The 16,090-nt window shown below is 37.5% G+C and overlaps 1 protein-coding gene across 6 annotated transcripts in view; it reads left to right on the forward strand.

The window, feature by feature from the left end:
* LRRFIP2 (LRR binding FLII interacting protein 2) overlaps positions 1-16,090 on the forward strand; it is a 101,882-nt gene that overhangs the window by 17,355 nt on the left and 68,437 nt on the right. For all 6 annotated transcript variants that reach the window (XM_028131149.2, XM_028131195.2, XM_028131232.2 and 3 more), the window contains exon 2: positions 1,211-1,352. In XM_028131149.2, coding sequence (XP_027986950.1) covers positions 1,263-1,352 — 90 coding nt within the window. In that variant the 5' untranslated portion in view covers positions 1,211-1,262. The remainder of the gene's footprint in view (positions 1-1,210; positions 1,353-16,090) is intronic.

The following is a 16,090-nucleotide window of genomic DNA, read 5'->3' on the forward strand; positions in this document are numbered from 1 at the left end:
TCCAGATATATTTTCTGTGGCAGAGTAATAAACTATCATCAGTCTTCATTCTGATTGACAAACATAACAAGCTATCTATAGGAAATAAATGATGCCAGATAAAATGAGAATGGCTGGAATTTTCATTGGAGAATACTTATTTGGAAGAGTGGATAGATTGATACGGAGTGGTTTTGTTCTATTTTGCCTGAATCAAGTAAATTCTAGTACATTAAAGTGACTGATAGTTTTAATATTTTTTATTCTGTTAGGACAAATTTACTTGAGAATTCTTTTGTGACTCACAGTGTAATCAAGTTTTGCAAATTTACTGTGTTAAAGTTAAAAAAAATAAGTTAATGTGTGTTTAGCTAAATGAGCTGTATTTCTCAAGAAGTGGAAGGTCATACAAATTGGGATGCAACTCTCATGAGAATCTTTAATTTCAAATATGTACCTTGTGTTAGAAAGGTAGGTGGTTTTTAAAAAAAATCATCTTTGTTATTTAATTTTGAAGGGTTAATTTTTCTTCTCTTATAAAAATAGACCTATAATACTTACAACAATAATGGATCCATAAATATATTCTTAATCATAGGCCTACTTCAGTTTTGTTTATCACTATATTTGGCACCTCCATACTCCCTGGCAATAGCAGGGACTCAGATATTTGTTGATGGACAATGTTGGTTATTGTTAATTGCAATAAAATAAACCTTCATTTGATCTTTATGTAGTAATGGGTTACTTGGAATTGTTTCTAAAATTACACTAAAAAGCCAAGTTACCTTTGTAACTTTAAGACCTATATTAAAATATTTTGAATGTGTTCTCTCAAAGCTTTAGGCTGAATGATTTTTCTGAAATTCCTCTCCACCCTCTCTCTAGCCTCTGGAATGGAAATAGATTTTAGAAATAGCTGTAGTAATTTTAAACAAGTAAAATGAGTATTGACTGCAGTTTTCTGAGGCTAATATCATAACATGTTCTCATAGGTTGCCAGGGGTAGTATAGTTAAAAAGTGTTGAGAGGTTCAGTAATTAGTATAAAATTAAGTGTTCTAAGTATTATTAGAATAATTTGATAATGAGAAAAAGTATTTGATGATTAATTTTAATTTATATGTGTATACATAAATACACTTTATCTTTGTCAAAAGTGAATGTTTAAGTGAGTGTTAAAACTGCACGAAGAGAAATATCCTAAATTATTCTATTTCTGTTTATTTCAGGGCTGAAAACAGACTAAATCATTTTTCAGAGTTAAAAGACGGTCAAGACAAGATGGGGACTCCTGGTTCTGGAAGAAAACGGACACCTGTGAAAGACCGATTTTCTGCAGAAGATGAAGCTCTGAGTAACATTGCCAGAGAGGTGTGTGTGGAAAACCCCCTCTCAACACTGACATGTACAGATGAGAATGTTGTAAAAATGCTGGGGTTAGAGAGTTATAGACGTTCATTCATTGAGCTAGTTTCAGAATGTTTGCTATAAGTAATGTTGTATTTGACCTCTGAAATACTGTATTAGAATAAAATATAGTTGCCAACTCTTTACTTGGATATTTATTCAACTCATTTAAAATTAATTTCTCATTTTCTTTTTTGTGGATAATATGAGTTCCAGGAACTAGTCCTAATATATTGAAATTTATAATTAATCTTCATATTGAAACTTAAGGTAATTAGAATCTTGAAAATATGATAACTAGATTATAGATGTTCATTGGGCTATATACAGTTAATATGTATATTACACAGGAGGCACTGTATAAATGTTGATAGAAATAATCCTTATTTGGTATCTGCTCAGATTCAGTGTCTTAGCTGTTTTTTTAAATATTGCAGTGGAATTTTTATGTTTAATTTTTAGCTAGTCGCAGGGCTTCTGGAGCATTTTTGTTTCAGTTTGTTGACAACTCAGAAAAAGAAAAAAAAGGAAAGGGGTGTCACCTGTTGAATCACTAGCAACATTTCCTGTTGCATATTAGAAATTTAAGATAACTCCTAGCTGTGATTTCTTAGTGAGGTGCCTACTTTGTTTCAGACTCTAACTCTATCTATAGCTGCAGACCTGACCATAAACTAATCTAGTACATGAGTTGTTTAAAGTACTGCATTATTAAATTTTTTTTTTTTTTTGGTGAGAATTAATCCCTCATCACTTCCTCTTAGTTATTCTTAGTAAATAACTCATTTCGAACTAGTGCTGTTTCCTTTTGACATATTACACAGTCTTTTTTGGCCAGTTCATTGTTACATTTTTCCTCTTTTAAGCTACTCAGATAGGTTTTGAATTAGAAGTCAAATTCTGTAGGAGAATATTTGAAGCAAAGAAAAGTAAATTAAAAATTGATGACAAAGTTTTTATTATTTTAACAAAATTAAAAAATCAGCGAGATATTTTTAAATAAAAAGGTAAAGGATATTTTAAAATTAAAGTAGCTATTACTTTACAACAATATTAAATATTTGCATAAGTAAAGTATTTTGTAAGCCTTGTCGTTTTAGTTGAAAATGGAAACTACGTAAAATGTTTACTTCCAAAATTGGAGGCATATACTCAAATTTCTGAAAGGGGAGAGAATACTAGCACCTGCTAGGCTCTTTTTGTACTGTCATTAAGTATTTGAACTCTTTTTGAGGGTATGATGCTTCATTTACAAAATTGTTACAAAGTTCTAACATTCAACATTTGAGTACTTACTCTGTGACAAACACTATTCTAAGTATTAAAAATGCATTAATTTAATCCTCACAAAATTCTGAGATTGGCTACAGATGAAGAAACCATTGCACAGAAAAGTTAAGTAACTTTCCTAAGGTCGTCACATAGCTAGGAAATAGTAGAGCTTAGATTCAAACAAATGAACTCTGGCTCCAAAGTCTGAGCATACAACCACTCACTCTGCTATACTGTATCCGAATCTTCTCCAGCTCCTTCATTAATCGCTTGTTTTTCTATAACTTTTCATGGTTTTGAAAGTACTTCCATATCTTGGTCCTCACAATAACCTTGTGAGTTAGGTAGGATAGGTTTTATTATTATTAGCCTTATTTGTAGATAAGGAAACAGATGAAGCTGAGAGATAAATGTCAAAAAGGTTGTTTCCATATCTTGGCTATTATAAATAATACTACAATGAACATGGGGTTGTATATGTCTTTTTGAGTTAGTGTTTTTGTTTTCATTAGATAAATATCCAGAAATGGAATTGCTGGACCATAAAGCAGTTCTATTTTAAAATTTTTGAAGAACCTCTGTGTTGTTTTCTATAGTGGCTACACCAATTTTTATTTCACCAATTATTCACAGTAGTTCTCTTTTCTCCACATCCTTGCCAACATTTCTTATTTCTTATTCTCTTGATGAGAGCCTTTCTAACAGGTGTTTGGTGATATCTCATTGTGGTTTTGATTTGCATTTTCCTAATGATTAGTGATATTGAATACCTTTCCATGTATCTGTTGGCCATCACTATGTCTTCTTTGGAAAAAATATCTATTCAGATCCTCTACCCAATTTTTTTTTTTTTTTAAATATATTTTATTTATTTTATTGATTTTTTACAGAGAGGAAGGGAGAGGGATAGAGAGCTAGAAACATCGATGAGAGAGAATCATCGACCAGCTGCCTCCTGCACACCCCCTACCAGGGATGTGCCCGCAACCAATGTACATGCCCTTGACCGGAATCGAACCTGGGACCTTTCAGTCCGCAGACCGACGCTCTATCCACTGAGCCAAACCGGTTTCGGCTCTACCCAATTTTTAATTGGATTGTTGTGCTCTCTTCTACAGCTCATATACATACTAAAATTGAATTGTTTGTTCTAATTCTATGAAATATGCCATTGGTATTTTGATAGGAATTGCATTCAATCTATACATTGCTTTGAATAGTACAAACATTTTCTTTTTTTAAAAAAATGTTTTTATTGATTTCAGAGAGGAAGGGAGAGGGAGAGAGAGACGGATTTGGTGATGAGAGAATCATTGATTGCTGCCTCCTGCATGCCCCCTACTGGGGATCAAGCCTGCAACCTGGGCATGTGCCCTGACTGGGAATCATGTTCAACCACTGAACCATGCTGGCTGGGCTCTTTTTCTTTTTAAATAAACCCTTACTCCAGATTATGTTTTTCATTGATTCTAAAGAGAGAGAAAGGGGAGAGAGAGAAAGAGACATTGATGTGAGAAAGAAACATCAATCAGTTGCCTCCTGTATGCACCATAAAAGGGGATCAAATCCGCAACCTTGGTGACCTGACTGGGAATCGAACCCACCAACTTTTGGTGTACTGGACAGTGCTCCAGTCAACCGAGCCAACAGGCCAGGGCAGTCTTCCCGCTTCTTGAATTTTTTTGGAATAGTTTGAGAAGGATAGGTGCTAGTTCTTCTTTGAACCTTTGGTAAAATTCACCTGTGAAGCTATTTGGTCCAGGACTTTTGTTTGTTGGGAGCATTTTGATTATAGCTTCAGTTTCATTAGATGAACAGTAATCAGTTCATTCAGATTTTCTGTTTCTCCTTGAATCAGTGTTGAGAGATTGTGTGTTTCTAGGAATTGATCCATTTTTTCCAGATGGTCCCATTTGTTGGTGTATAGTTTTTCATAATATTTTCTTATAGTCTTTTCTATTTCTGTGGTGTCAGTTGTTATTTCTCCTCTTTCATTTCTGATTTTATTTACTTAGGTCCTCTCTCTCTTTTTTTTTTTTTTTGATGAATTTGATTAAAAGTTTATTAATCTAGTTTTCTCTTTTCAAAGAACCAGCTCTTCTTGGTTCAGTGATCTTTTGTATTTTTTAAAGACTATTTTGTTTTTTTTGCTCTGATTTTTATTATTTCTTTCCACTTACTTTAGGCTTTGTTTGTTGTTGTTTTTTTTAAAAATATATTTTTATTGATTTCAGAGAAGAAGGGAGAGAAAGAAACATTGATGAGAGAATGATGAGAGAGAAGCATTGATCGGCTGCCTCCTGCATGCCCCCTACTGGGGATCAAGCCCGCAACCCAAGCATGTGCCCTGACTGGGAATTGAACCATAACCTCCTGGTTCACAGGTTGACACTCAGCCACTGAGCCACACTGGCCATGTTGTTGTTCTTTTTCTAGTTCCTTTAGGTGTAAGGTTAGATTGTTTATTTGAGATTTATTTTGTTTCTTGAGGTAGGCCTGCAGTGCTATGAATTTCCCTCTTAGGGCTACTTTCCCTGTGTCCCTTAGATTTTGGCTTGTTGTGTTCTCCTTTTCATTTGTTTCAGGGTATCTTTTTTATTTCTTCCTTGATCTCATTGTTAACTCATTTTTTGTTTAGTAACATGTTATTTATCCTCAATGTGTTTGTGTGTTTTTCAGATTTTTTCTTGTGATTGATACCTAGTTTCATACTATCATGGTCAGAGAAGATGCTTGGTATTTGATTTCAATTTTCTTAAATTTATTGAGACTTGTTTTGTATTCTAACATGTGGTCTATCCTAGAAAATGTTCCATGTGCACTTGAAAAGAATATATTCTGCTGCATTGGGGTGAAATGCTCTGAAGATATTAATGAAATCCATCTAATCTAGTGTGTTATTTAAGGCCGCTCTTTCCTTGTTGATTTTCTGTCTGGAAGGTATATTCATTTATGTCAGTGGGGTATTTATACAGTTGTGAGTATGTGAAACACAGAGTTTATTCTTGTATTTTTATTATTTATTTTTATATTATTACTTATTAATTATTGTTTTATTTTCCATATGAACAACTGTAAACCTACTTTTGCCTCCTGTAAATGGGTCTCTTTCTCTTATCCATTCAGCTATCCTCTGTCTTTTGGCTGGAGCATTTAAACCATTTACATTGATAAGTACATATTTATTGGCATTTTATTCTTCATAACTGTGTTCCTCTTTTTCCCCCTTCTTTCTTCTTAATGAAGACCCTTCAACATTTCTTGAAATACTGGTTTGGTGGTAATGAACTCTTTTAGCGTTTTGTTGCCTGAAAATATCTTTATTTCACCTTCAATTTTTTAAATGATAGCCTTGCTGGTAAGGTAGTCTTGGTTATAGGCCCTTGCTTTTCATCATTGAATATTTCATGCCAGTCCCTTCTGGCCTGATATGTTTTGTTGAGAAATCAGCTGACAGTCTTATGGGAGGCTAACTGTCTTTCTCTTGCTGCTTTTAAAATTCTGTCTTTGTCTTTGATCCTTGGAATTTTAATTATGATGTGTCTTGCTGTGGGCCTCTTTGTGTTCATCTTGCTTAGGACTCACTGCGCTTCCTGGACTTGTATGTCTTTTTCCTTCATCAGGTTAGGGAAATTTTCAGTCATTATTTCTTCAAATAGGTTCTCAATTTCTTGTTCTCATTATTCTTCTGGTATCCTCATAATGAGGATGTCATTATACTTAATGTTGTCTATAAGGTCTCTTAAACTATTCTCATTTTTTTAAGTGACCAGTGGCACAATCTCCTTGATCACCTTAGCTGGGTGCTCCAGAAATGTCCCTTGTGTGGGTTATTGAGTCCTCCTGTAGAAATTGAGTCTTGATTGCTAGTAGCCTGTTCATGTGTGGGGTTGACCCTCAGGTTGGCTGACTGAGGACTGACCCTGACCACAATATATAAGTTGCTGTGGGTAGTTGACCACACTAAGTGGAATTTGCCTCAGCAAGGTTCAGTGACTGCTGAGGTCTCCCTTTGGTTGTGCCTCTTGTGTAGCTAATTGGATCCTTCTCTGGTGTCGACTGAGGCTTGCCAATGTATGTGTTTGTTCTGGGCCTCTTGGGAGGGACTTTGGTGCAAGTCAGTGTCAGATGCTGCCTGTGTCTAGTCCTGGGCAGCCTGTTTGGAGCTAGAAAATGATCCACGGTTTGTGGCTGCCTCTGCTGTGCCTGGGTGTACGTGAGAAGGACCAAGCTGCACACTAAGGCTGGTTTCCACCAGCACTGAGTCCAGGGGCAGGTCAGCAAGGCACCCGCCGAGATCTGCCTAATGGCTGCTTGTTAGGCTCAGTCACTGAAACAGCCTCTGGTGGTACTTGAGTTGCAAGAGGTAGGTTCTCAGTGGATCACAAGGGGTAGGGGTGAGCAGTGTTTACTAGATTGATAGTCTTAAACTTGGTGCCAGTGCTGGGTTTGAGGCCACTTAGCCAAAGTCCCAGGGTACACCAAGGCTTGCTGTCATCCACTGGGTTTCCTCAGACTTCTGTGGTGGGACGAGGTCTCAGGGAATTGTCAGGGTAAGGGCAGCAGAGTTTATCGGGCCCAAACAGACCAAGATTTGGCCGTGTGAAGGAGGGGCTCTAAAGAGTCTAAGGGGTCGAATGTGCGAGGGAAAAATGGCCCCGGCTAGAACCACACCAATCAGTCTGGCCTGGATTTTACCTGGACCTCCTGGAGAGCTTGAGCTCAGCAGGGCAGGGCTGTGGGGAATCCACAGGGTGGGGCTAGTAGATCTCTGGTGAGGGGAAGGCACTCCTCAGGCACTCAGAAAGGTGGGGGGAATGGCCTATGTTCCAGAACCATATCTCAGTTTGTTCTGGATTCTGCCTGGACTTCCTGGAGTGCTTTATCTCAGCAAGGTGGTCTGCCAGGAATCAGGAGAGTGGGTTTTCTGTGAGGGTGTGCAGGAATCAGCCCATTGATGATATTTCTCTCTCATTGATGTTTCTCTCTCTCCTCTCTCTCTCTTTCCCTCTCTCCTTCCCTCTCTCTCTCTCCTCTCTCCCTCTCTCCCTTTCCCCCCTTCCTTCCTCTCTCTCTCTAAAAATCAATTAAAAAAATTTTTTTAAAAGAAGGTGCTAGGTTTCAAGCAGACTCCTATCTCCCTGGCGGACAGAATGCCAACTGATCTTCACAGCCAGATGTTATGTGGGTGCTTCTTCCTGGCTCTGGCACTCTGGGCAGCAGAGCCTGGCATGGCATTGACACACCCTTGCTCCTAAGGGGGAACCTTGGCAGCTGAGGGATCTCAGCCACCATCTGTGAGAGCTGGGCCAGCCCATTTCTTATCTCTTCCTTCCTACCAGTTTCCTTGTGGCTTCCGTAAATCCTTGGTTATAAGACTTCCTGTTCAGCGAGTCTTCAGTTGGTTATTCAGGTTGATTGTTCTATATTTTAGTTGTAATTTCAGTTTGGTCCTGAGAGGAGGTGAGTGCAACTTCCACCTACTCCTCCACCATCTTGGATCTCTCTTTCTTAGTTTTTGGATGATCTGAGAATCCTTCCAGCTCTGAAATTCTGTGATTTCTCTCAAGATCCATGACCCAAAGAAAATTAATGCTCATAATGCACAGTTCTTTTAATTCTAAAGAATCAGTGACAGGCATAGAAATTGATCTTGTTTTATAGAAGTTAGAGTCTAGCAAATAGTGTTTAGAGACTTTATTGTTGAGCAGAATTTACACGTGTACATATTTGGTGCTTAAACCTACTTGTAATAATAAGGAAAAAAGAAAGCTCTATGGCTGTTAGAACTTCTGAATTTCATTTTTTAATAGCTTAATGAGGTATAATTCACATAACATAATTCACCCATTGGAAGTGTGTAATTAAAATATACCAATGGTTTTTGGTATATTACATTATTATTTAAAGTTGTTAAAATATATATAACAAAATTTGCCATTTTAACCATTTTTAAGTCTACAATTTAGGGCCATTAATTACATTCACTCTGTTGTGTAACCATCACCACTATCTATTTCTAAAATCTTTTCATCACCCCACACAGAAATTCTGTAACCATTAAGCAATAACTTTCTACTTCTCTCTCTCCCGCCCCTGGTAACTTTTTTTTTTTTTTAAAGCATTCATTTTCTTTTCATTTTTAAAAATATGTTTTTATTGATTTCAGAGACAGGAAGGGAGAGGGAAAGAGAAATAGAAACATCAATGCTGAGAGAGAATCAATCATTGATCGGCTGCCTCCTGCATGCCCTCTACTGGTGATTGAGCCTGCAATCTGGGCATGTGCCCTGACTGGGAATCGAACCATGACCTGGTTCATAGGTATCCGATGCTCAACTATTGAGCCAGGCAGACTTTTAGTTTACTATATGTCTCTTGCATTTGACTATTCTAGATATTTCATAAGTGGAATTATATAGTATTTGTCCTTTTGTATCTGGCTTATTTCACTTATCATCATGTCTTCAAGATTTACCCATGTTCTAGCATATGTCAATTTCATTTCTGCACCCCCCTTTAAGTGACTTAATTCCTTTATATGACTGAATAATATTTCATTGTATGTATATCCTAAATATCGTTTACCTATTTATTTGTTAATGGACACTGATTAGATTTCATTTTGCTGCCTAAGGAGGTAATAGCCATTCTAGGCATCCAGTAATGAGAACCAAAAATTTGTAGTTTAGCAGCCTGAGAAAGATACAAAAGGAACATTTGTGCTTAGTTTAAAAGATATTGTTCATTGTTATTGTTGTATGGAATGATAGTCTTAATTGCTCAATAGAGCTAATGATCTTTTCATAGTTATCTTGCTATTTTTATTTGAGTAATTTTTCATTTTTAGGTCTTGGCAAGTTAAAGGTAAAATACTTATGGCAAGGATATCAGCTTTATTATTATTGTTGTTAATCCTCACCTGAGGATATTTTTCCCATTGATTTTCAGAGAGAGTGGAAGGGAGGGGGGAACCAAGAGGAGAGAAGAGAGAGAGAGAGAGAGAGAGAGAGAGAGAGAGAAAGGGAGGGAGAGAGAGACAAGCATCGATTTGAGAGAGACCTATTGATTGGTTGCCTCCCACACACACCCTGACTAGGGTGGGGTTTGAATTTGCAACCCAGGTATGTGCCCTTGACTGGGAATCGAACCTATGGAAATCGGTACTTGGGTCTATGCTCTAAACACTGAGTCACACCTACCAGGGCAAGGATACTAGCTTTTAAAAATGCAAAGAATCACCCTGGCTTGTGTGGCTCAACTGATGTCTAAAAATCAATAAAAATATTTTTAAGGAATGCAGAGAATTATTATAATCAGCAATAATTAAGAACATTAATACCATGTTTTATTTGAGAATAGGGTGGTTGTTTTTTACTCCTTATCCTAGGATGTTTATTGGTGGGAGGGAGGGAGGAGAGAGAGAGATCGATTTTCTCCTGTACACACCCTGACCAGGGACTGAACCCACAACCTAGGTATGTGCCATGACCAGGAACTGAACCCACATCCTTTTCGGTGTACACTGTGATGCTCCAATCAATTGAGTCACCTGGCTGGGAGAGAATAGACGTTTTTTGTTTTGTTTTGTTTCTTTATTCCATCATGGCCTGGCCCTTGCATGTTGCTCAGTGGTTAGAGTGTTGGCCCTAAGACATAAGGGTCTCAGGTTTGATTCTGGTGAACGGCATGTACCTAGGTTGTCTCTCTCACGTCGGTGTTTCTCTCTCTCTTTCTCTGTCTCCCCTCCTCGTTTCCAATCTCTCTAAGAATTAATGAAAAAAATATCCTCCAGTGAGAATTAAAAACACAGACACAAAAACATGGCCCTGGCCGGTGTGGCTCAGCTGATTGGGTGTCATCCCCTGCACTGAAAGATTACTGGTTTGATTCCCAGTCAGGGCACATGCCCGGGTTGTGGGTTCCATCCCAGGAAGGGGTCGTGCAGGAGGCAGCTGATTGATGTTTTGCTCTCACATTGATGTTCTTCTCTCTTTCTCCCTTCTGCTCTAAGAATAAAAAAAAATTTAAAAACAAATAAACAACCATGAATTTTGAATGTCATTCATTTAGTAAATATTTATTGAGCATCTGCTCTTCACAGGTGCTGTGTCAGGTACAGAGGATATGGAATGGACAGGGCTAACCTGGTCATTTCCCTTATGTAGCTTAGATTCTAGAAAATATAATAGACATAAAACAAGTTAATTACCTAATGGACTAGTTCCTCAATTTCAGTTCCTTTTTTCTTTCATAATTAATGTCTACATTTAGTATGGTGATTTCTTTTCTGAAACTGAAAGCTGTGATTGTCAGTGTATGTCATTATATGTCACAATCAGTGGTATTCTTGGAATTGAGAGAACAATTTAACTGTGTCAAGTACTTTGAGTGAATAGTAAATGGTTTTATTATAGAGTGTGTGACAGGGCAACTCAGGTTTTGGGAAGCCTTTCTTGAGAAAGTAACCTTTCAACTGAATTTTGAAGGATGAGTGCAGTTATTTAGGCGGCGGGGCGGGGATAAGGGAGGGAAGGGAATTGTCAGATGTTGGGAAGAGCTTTCCAGTTAGAGGGAACTCTATAGGACAAGCTTTTGAGCTGAAAGAATATTGAGAATTCAGATAACAAAAATAACTGCTGACATTACTGAGCTCTTGTTATAAACCAGGCACTGTTCAAAGTTCTTTAAATGCATTTAATCCTCATAACTCTATTGGGTCTACTGTTCTCATTTATCAAGGATGAATCCAAGGCATGGAGAAGGGAAGTAAGTTGCAGTTACTAGAAAGAGGTAGGGCTGAAATTTACACTTGGGCTTCTGCACTCTTAACTATTGTGCCTCCCATAATATCACTGTTAATAACCTGGACAGCAAAAGGGAGAGTAGACAGAGGTTAGTTACAGATGCCAGATCATGTAGGCCAGTGGTTCTCAACCAAGGGTCATTTTGTCCCCCAGGGGACATTTAGCAGTGTAGAGATATTTTTGCCTGTCACAAGGCGTGTGGGAGGAGAGACAAGGGGGTGTGCTCCTGGCATTTGTGGGTAGAGGCCAGGAATACTGCTAAAACATCCTACAGTGTATAGGAAACCTTCCCCACCCCACTCCTCCCCCCCAATGAAAAATTAACTGGCCTAATTGTCAATAGGGCAAGGTTGAGAACCCTGATATGAACCCTTACAGAATCTGTTTAGGATTTTGGTCTGTGTCATAAGAGCAGTGGAAAAACATTGAAGGGTTTTAAGTAGTGGTGCCACATGATCAGATTTGTGCCATGTGAGGATGACTTTATTGTAAGTTTGATAGCAGAAAGAGGTATCAGTGGATGAGGGAGAGGACTCATAAGACTTGTAGAGGCAGTGGTGGCTTGGCCTAGAGTGATGACCGTAGGGATGATGAGAGATGGTTGGAATGGAGAGGTAAGTAGTTGGACGCTCAACGTGTGACTGTGGTTGTGTAGTAGCCAGGGGAAGTGTTGGCTTGTGCATCTGGGTGGATAGTAGGGAACATTAGAGTGGGGAGGAGGTTTGGGGAGGGAAGATCATGTATTTATGTTGGCATGTGTTGAGTTAAGGTGCCTGTGAGGCATCTAAGTGGAGATTTTGAAGAGGTAGTTTTGGAAATATAGATCAAGAGGTCAAAGGAGAGGTGTGTGCTGAAGATAGACCTTTGAGACTTGTCAGCATGTAGAAGGTAATTGAAATCAAGAGTGTAGATGAAATTTTCTAGGGAGAAAGTACAGTGTTGAAGAAAATCACTCCTCAAGTGGAACCCTAAAGAGCTAAGATTTCGCCCTAACCGGTTTGGCTCAGTGGATAGAGCGTCGGTCTGCAGACTCAAGAGTCCCAGGTTTGATTCTGGTCAAGGGCATGTACCTTGGTTGCGGGCACATACCCAGTAGGGGGTGTGCAGGAGGCAGCTGATGGATGTTTCTGTCTATCCCTCTCCCTTCTTCTCTGTAAAAAAATCAATAAAAAATATATTTTAAAAAAAAGAGCTAAGATTTCAAAGTCAAGTCTCGAGTCTTAATTCTGACACTTTTTTGACCATTGTGTGCTTGGTTCAGATTGTTCCATGCAAATTGGATTCGTCTGAAAAAGTAACTCCATAGGAGGCAGAATTACTCTTATTTAAAAGACCTTTAAATGTTCTCAGTGATGGTACATAAAAATTTATAAGAGATTCTGAAATGTGAGTTACTTTTTCAGAGTTATAAAAAGTGTATGTTTTTCTTTCCATTTCTACCCAGTTAAAAAATAAATTAAAAATCCCCCCTTTTTGTATTTATTGATTACAATAAATAAATTAGTCATCCTCATATGGCACAAATCTAATAAATAAATTATTAGACAGATTCTTTGAAAGAGTAAATTTAAGTTGTTCCTTAAGGTCATTTGGGATTCCTTCTGTTGGCATTAGTGCATGAATTCAGCCAATGCCCATCAAGGGCATATTTCTCTTTATTCCATCCAGTGTTAACTCTCAGATTTCTCTGTTCCTTGATTTGTCCCTCTAACCAGAATGAAGGGAGACTTATTGAACCTTAAGACTTAGTTTTGTGTCAGTATGATTGGAAAAATATTTGGTATAATGTTCACTGTCATGATCTTCACCATTCCTGTGACTTACAGGAATTTGGGGGTAAAAATTCAAATAGCATAGTATCATTACCTAAATGTGAAGACTGTACTAGCAAAACCTCCCTTCTCCCCCCAGTATATCTGCTAGAACTGATTCACATTTTCTCCTTTGATTAGATATGTCATTGTAGATTAAAAGTTTCAGTTTTCCTGTACTATCATTTTATTGGGTTATACTTAGACCTCAGTACTAAAGTTTGTAATCTTAAATTTCCTCTCTCATTCCAAAAGAATATTTTGCTTTATTCAAAAGGTCTTTGAATAAAGACAGTAGAAGAAAATGGGTTAAAAATCTCTGTATTTGATCTAATACATATTGGTATTTATGCTCAGAAAAATTTAAATATTTGATCTTCAGCTATCAAAAGCTTTTAAAAAGGTGGTGAAACATAATTATATTGTAAGATCTAAGAAAAATGCAACCTAAGATTTTCTACTAAAGGGATGTTGCTAGGAAATCGAGTGATGATTTTTATTTGTTAATTTGGAAACCATAGCAACACAATAAATATTATGTCTCTTAATTTGTCTTTCAGGGTTCTTTTGGCATGAGTGCCATGGAAGAATAAACAAAATTAAACACAGTAAACTCTGAGTCTTAGCTACCTGAATTAGTCATTTTCCATGAATGTTTTACTTTCTAGAATTTTGTGTTTCAGATTTCTTGAAATTTAAGCATAGTCTGTAAAGGTCCAGATTATGCCTATCTGTATAACTCATGCCAGTTGCATGGGTTTTATATTATGGATATACATGCAGGCTGACAATTGCAGACATGGTTCAGTCAGTGCATTATGAAAATTTAATTTGCCTCTCTTTAAAACTGTCACATGATCACAGTAGGCAAAAGCTTTAAAACTAGAGGTTTCCCTTTTTATAAAGATACTTGAGTGTGTAATTTGATGTATTATTCTTTCTGGAAAATAGTAAGTGCTGAAAGGTTTTGATGATAAGTATCCATGAGTCTACCCAACATTAACTGATGTCAACATTTTGTGACAGTTGTTTCTGATCTTTTCTTTACAAAGATAGGCAGGAAGGAAGAAAGAAGAAATTATAAACCAAGTTTAGGACCCTTGGTTTCACCCCCCTCACCCCCAGGCCTATCTCCCCACCACAACAGGGGACCACTTTAATCAAATAATATATTCTTCCTGTCCATTTTCGAAAAGTTCTAACATAGCCCTGGCCAGTGTGGTTCGGTTGGGCATTGTCCCACGCACTGAAAAGTTGCTGGTTTGATTCCCGGTCAAGGCACATGCCCAGGTTGGGGGCTCAATCCCTGGTAGGGAGCATGCATCACTCTCACACATCAGTGGTTCTCTCTCTCTCCCTCTCCCTTTCTCTTTCTCTAAACATCAATAAAATTCTTTAAAAATAAATAAAAGTTCTCCCTTGTTTTATGGATTTTTGTGCATGGCTTCCTAAGCACTCTACAGGCACAGGGTATGAAACAACTAGAACCATGTGAGAAACTGCCAGAATAATAGTGCAGTATGGCTGGAGAGTGGTAGGGGAACGAGAAACACAGCCCCAGTGTTTAAGAGCCAGTTCGATCAGGGACTGTGGTAGAAAGGCTGGGTTGGACATAAAGATTTGCCAACTACCAGTATTACTCAGGGAGGGAACATAGAGTGAAAAAAGTGAGATCAAGCCTGGAAGCTTTTATTATATTAAAATTTAAGGAGCTAGCGGGGAAAATGAACCTATATATGAACGATTCTGAGGAAGAGAGGTCAGAGAGTCAAAAGGAAAAGCAGGAAAGACTAGTATTGCAGAAAGCCAGGAGGTGAGATTTTAAAGAAGGAATTGAGTGGTCATTGATGTTGGAAGTCCAGATAGGACAAGTGAGATAAGAATAGAAAAATTTTCCTATGTTTGGTAGTTAGTGGTCATTAGTTACTTTTGCATGAGCAATTTCAGTAAAGTGACTTGGACAGAAGCCAGAATGCAGTCATATGATGGGAGTGAGAATTAAGGAGGGAGGTGCCAGGAAAGTTGGTTATAAAGGAGACAAGGTAGAATTTAACCAGATGGTATTTTTTTGTTTTTTTAAAGATAAGAGAAAGGTTTTGAACCTACTTATGATGAGAAGAACAAACCAATAGAGTGGGAAAGTGAAGACAGAGAAGAGAGATCAGATAGTTGGGCAAATTCCCTGGGGAGTATGGACTTTATGTTATATAACAACATATAAATTTATATTGGTTTATTGTTATATAACATAATTCTCTTGCCTTTGAATCTTAGGATAATGGGATCAAGCTTTTAAAAAAAAACAAACACACCACATAGTTTCCCCCCACCCCCCCATAATACTTCCAAATGAAATTTGACTTGTGGATTATATTCCAAGGAAACAGTAAGCACTGTCCAGTGGATTGGATAGATCCTGCCTTACTTGTAGACCTCCTGGACAGATGGAAGAGTTATAATAGGATTCGCCTTAGTTGTGCTTACTTGCAGTATCACTGGGAACTACAGCAAATTTACTTTAGTTCTGCGTTTATCTGAAGCAGTAACAATTCACATTTAAAATTCAGAAAGCATAAAGATGCTTTTGCATATTGAGCATTATAAAATATATTATGGCTAATCATTTTACTTTAGGATGTTTTATTTTGCTTGTTTCTTGGTGTTGCAGGCAGATTAATTCAACAGTTTATAGTATGGAATATCGAGGGCAGAAGGAGAGTTGAAATGGATAAAGTGAAGTTAGAATTAGGAAACAGAATGCTTAGGAGAGGAAAAGTGTTGGAATTGAAATGAAAGATTGGATTCAAGGGAC

This window comes from Eptesicus fuscus, chromosome 18 (assembly GCF_027574615.1).
Source record: "Eptesicus fuscus isolate TK198812 chromosome 18, DD_ASM_mEF_20220401, whole genome shotgun sequence".
Classification (NCBI taxonomy): Eukaryota; Metazoa; Chordata; class Mammalia; order Chiroptera; family Vespertilionidae; genus Eptesicus; species Eptesicus fuscus.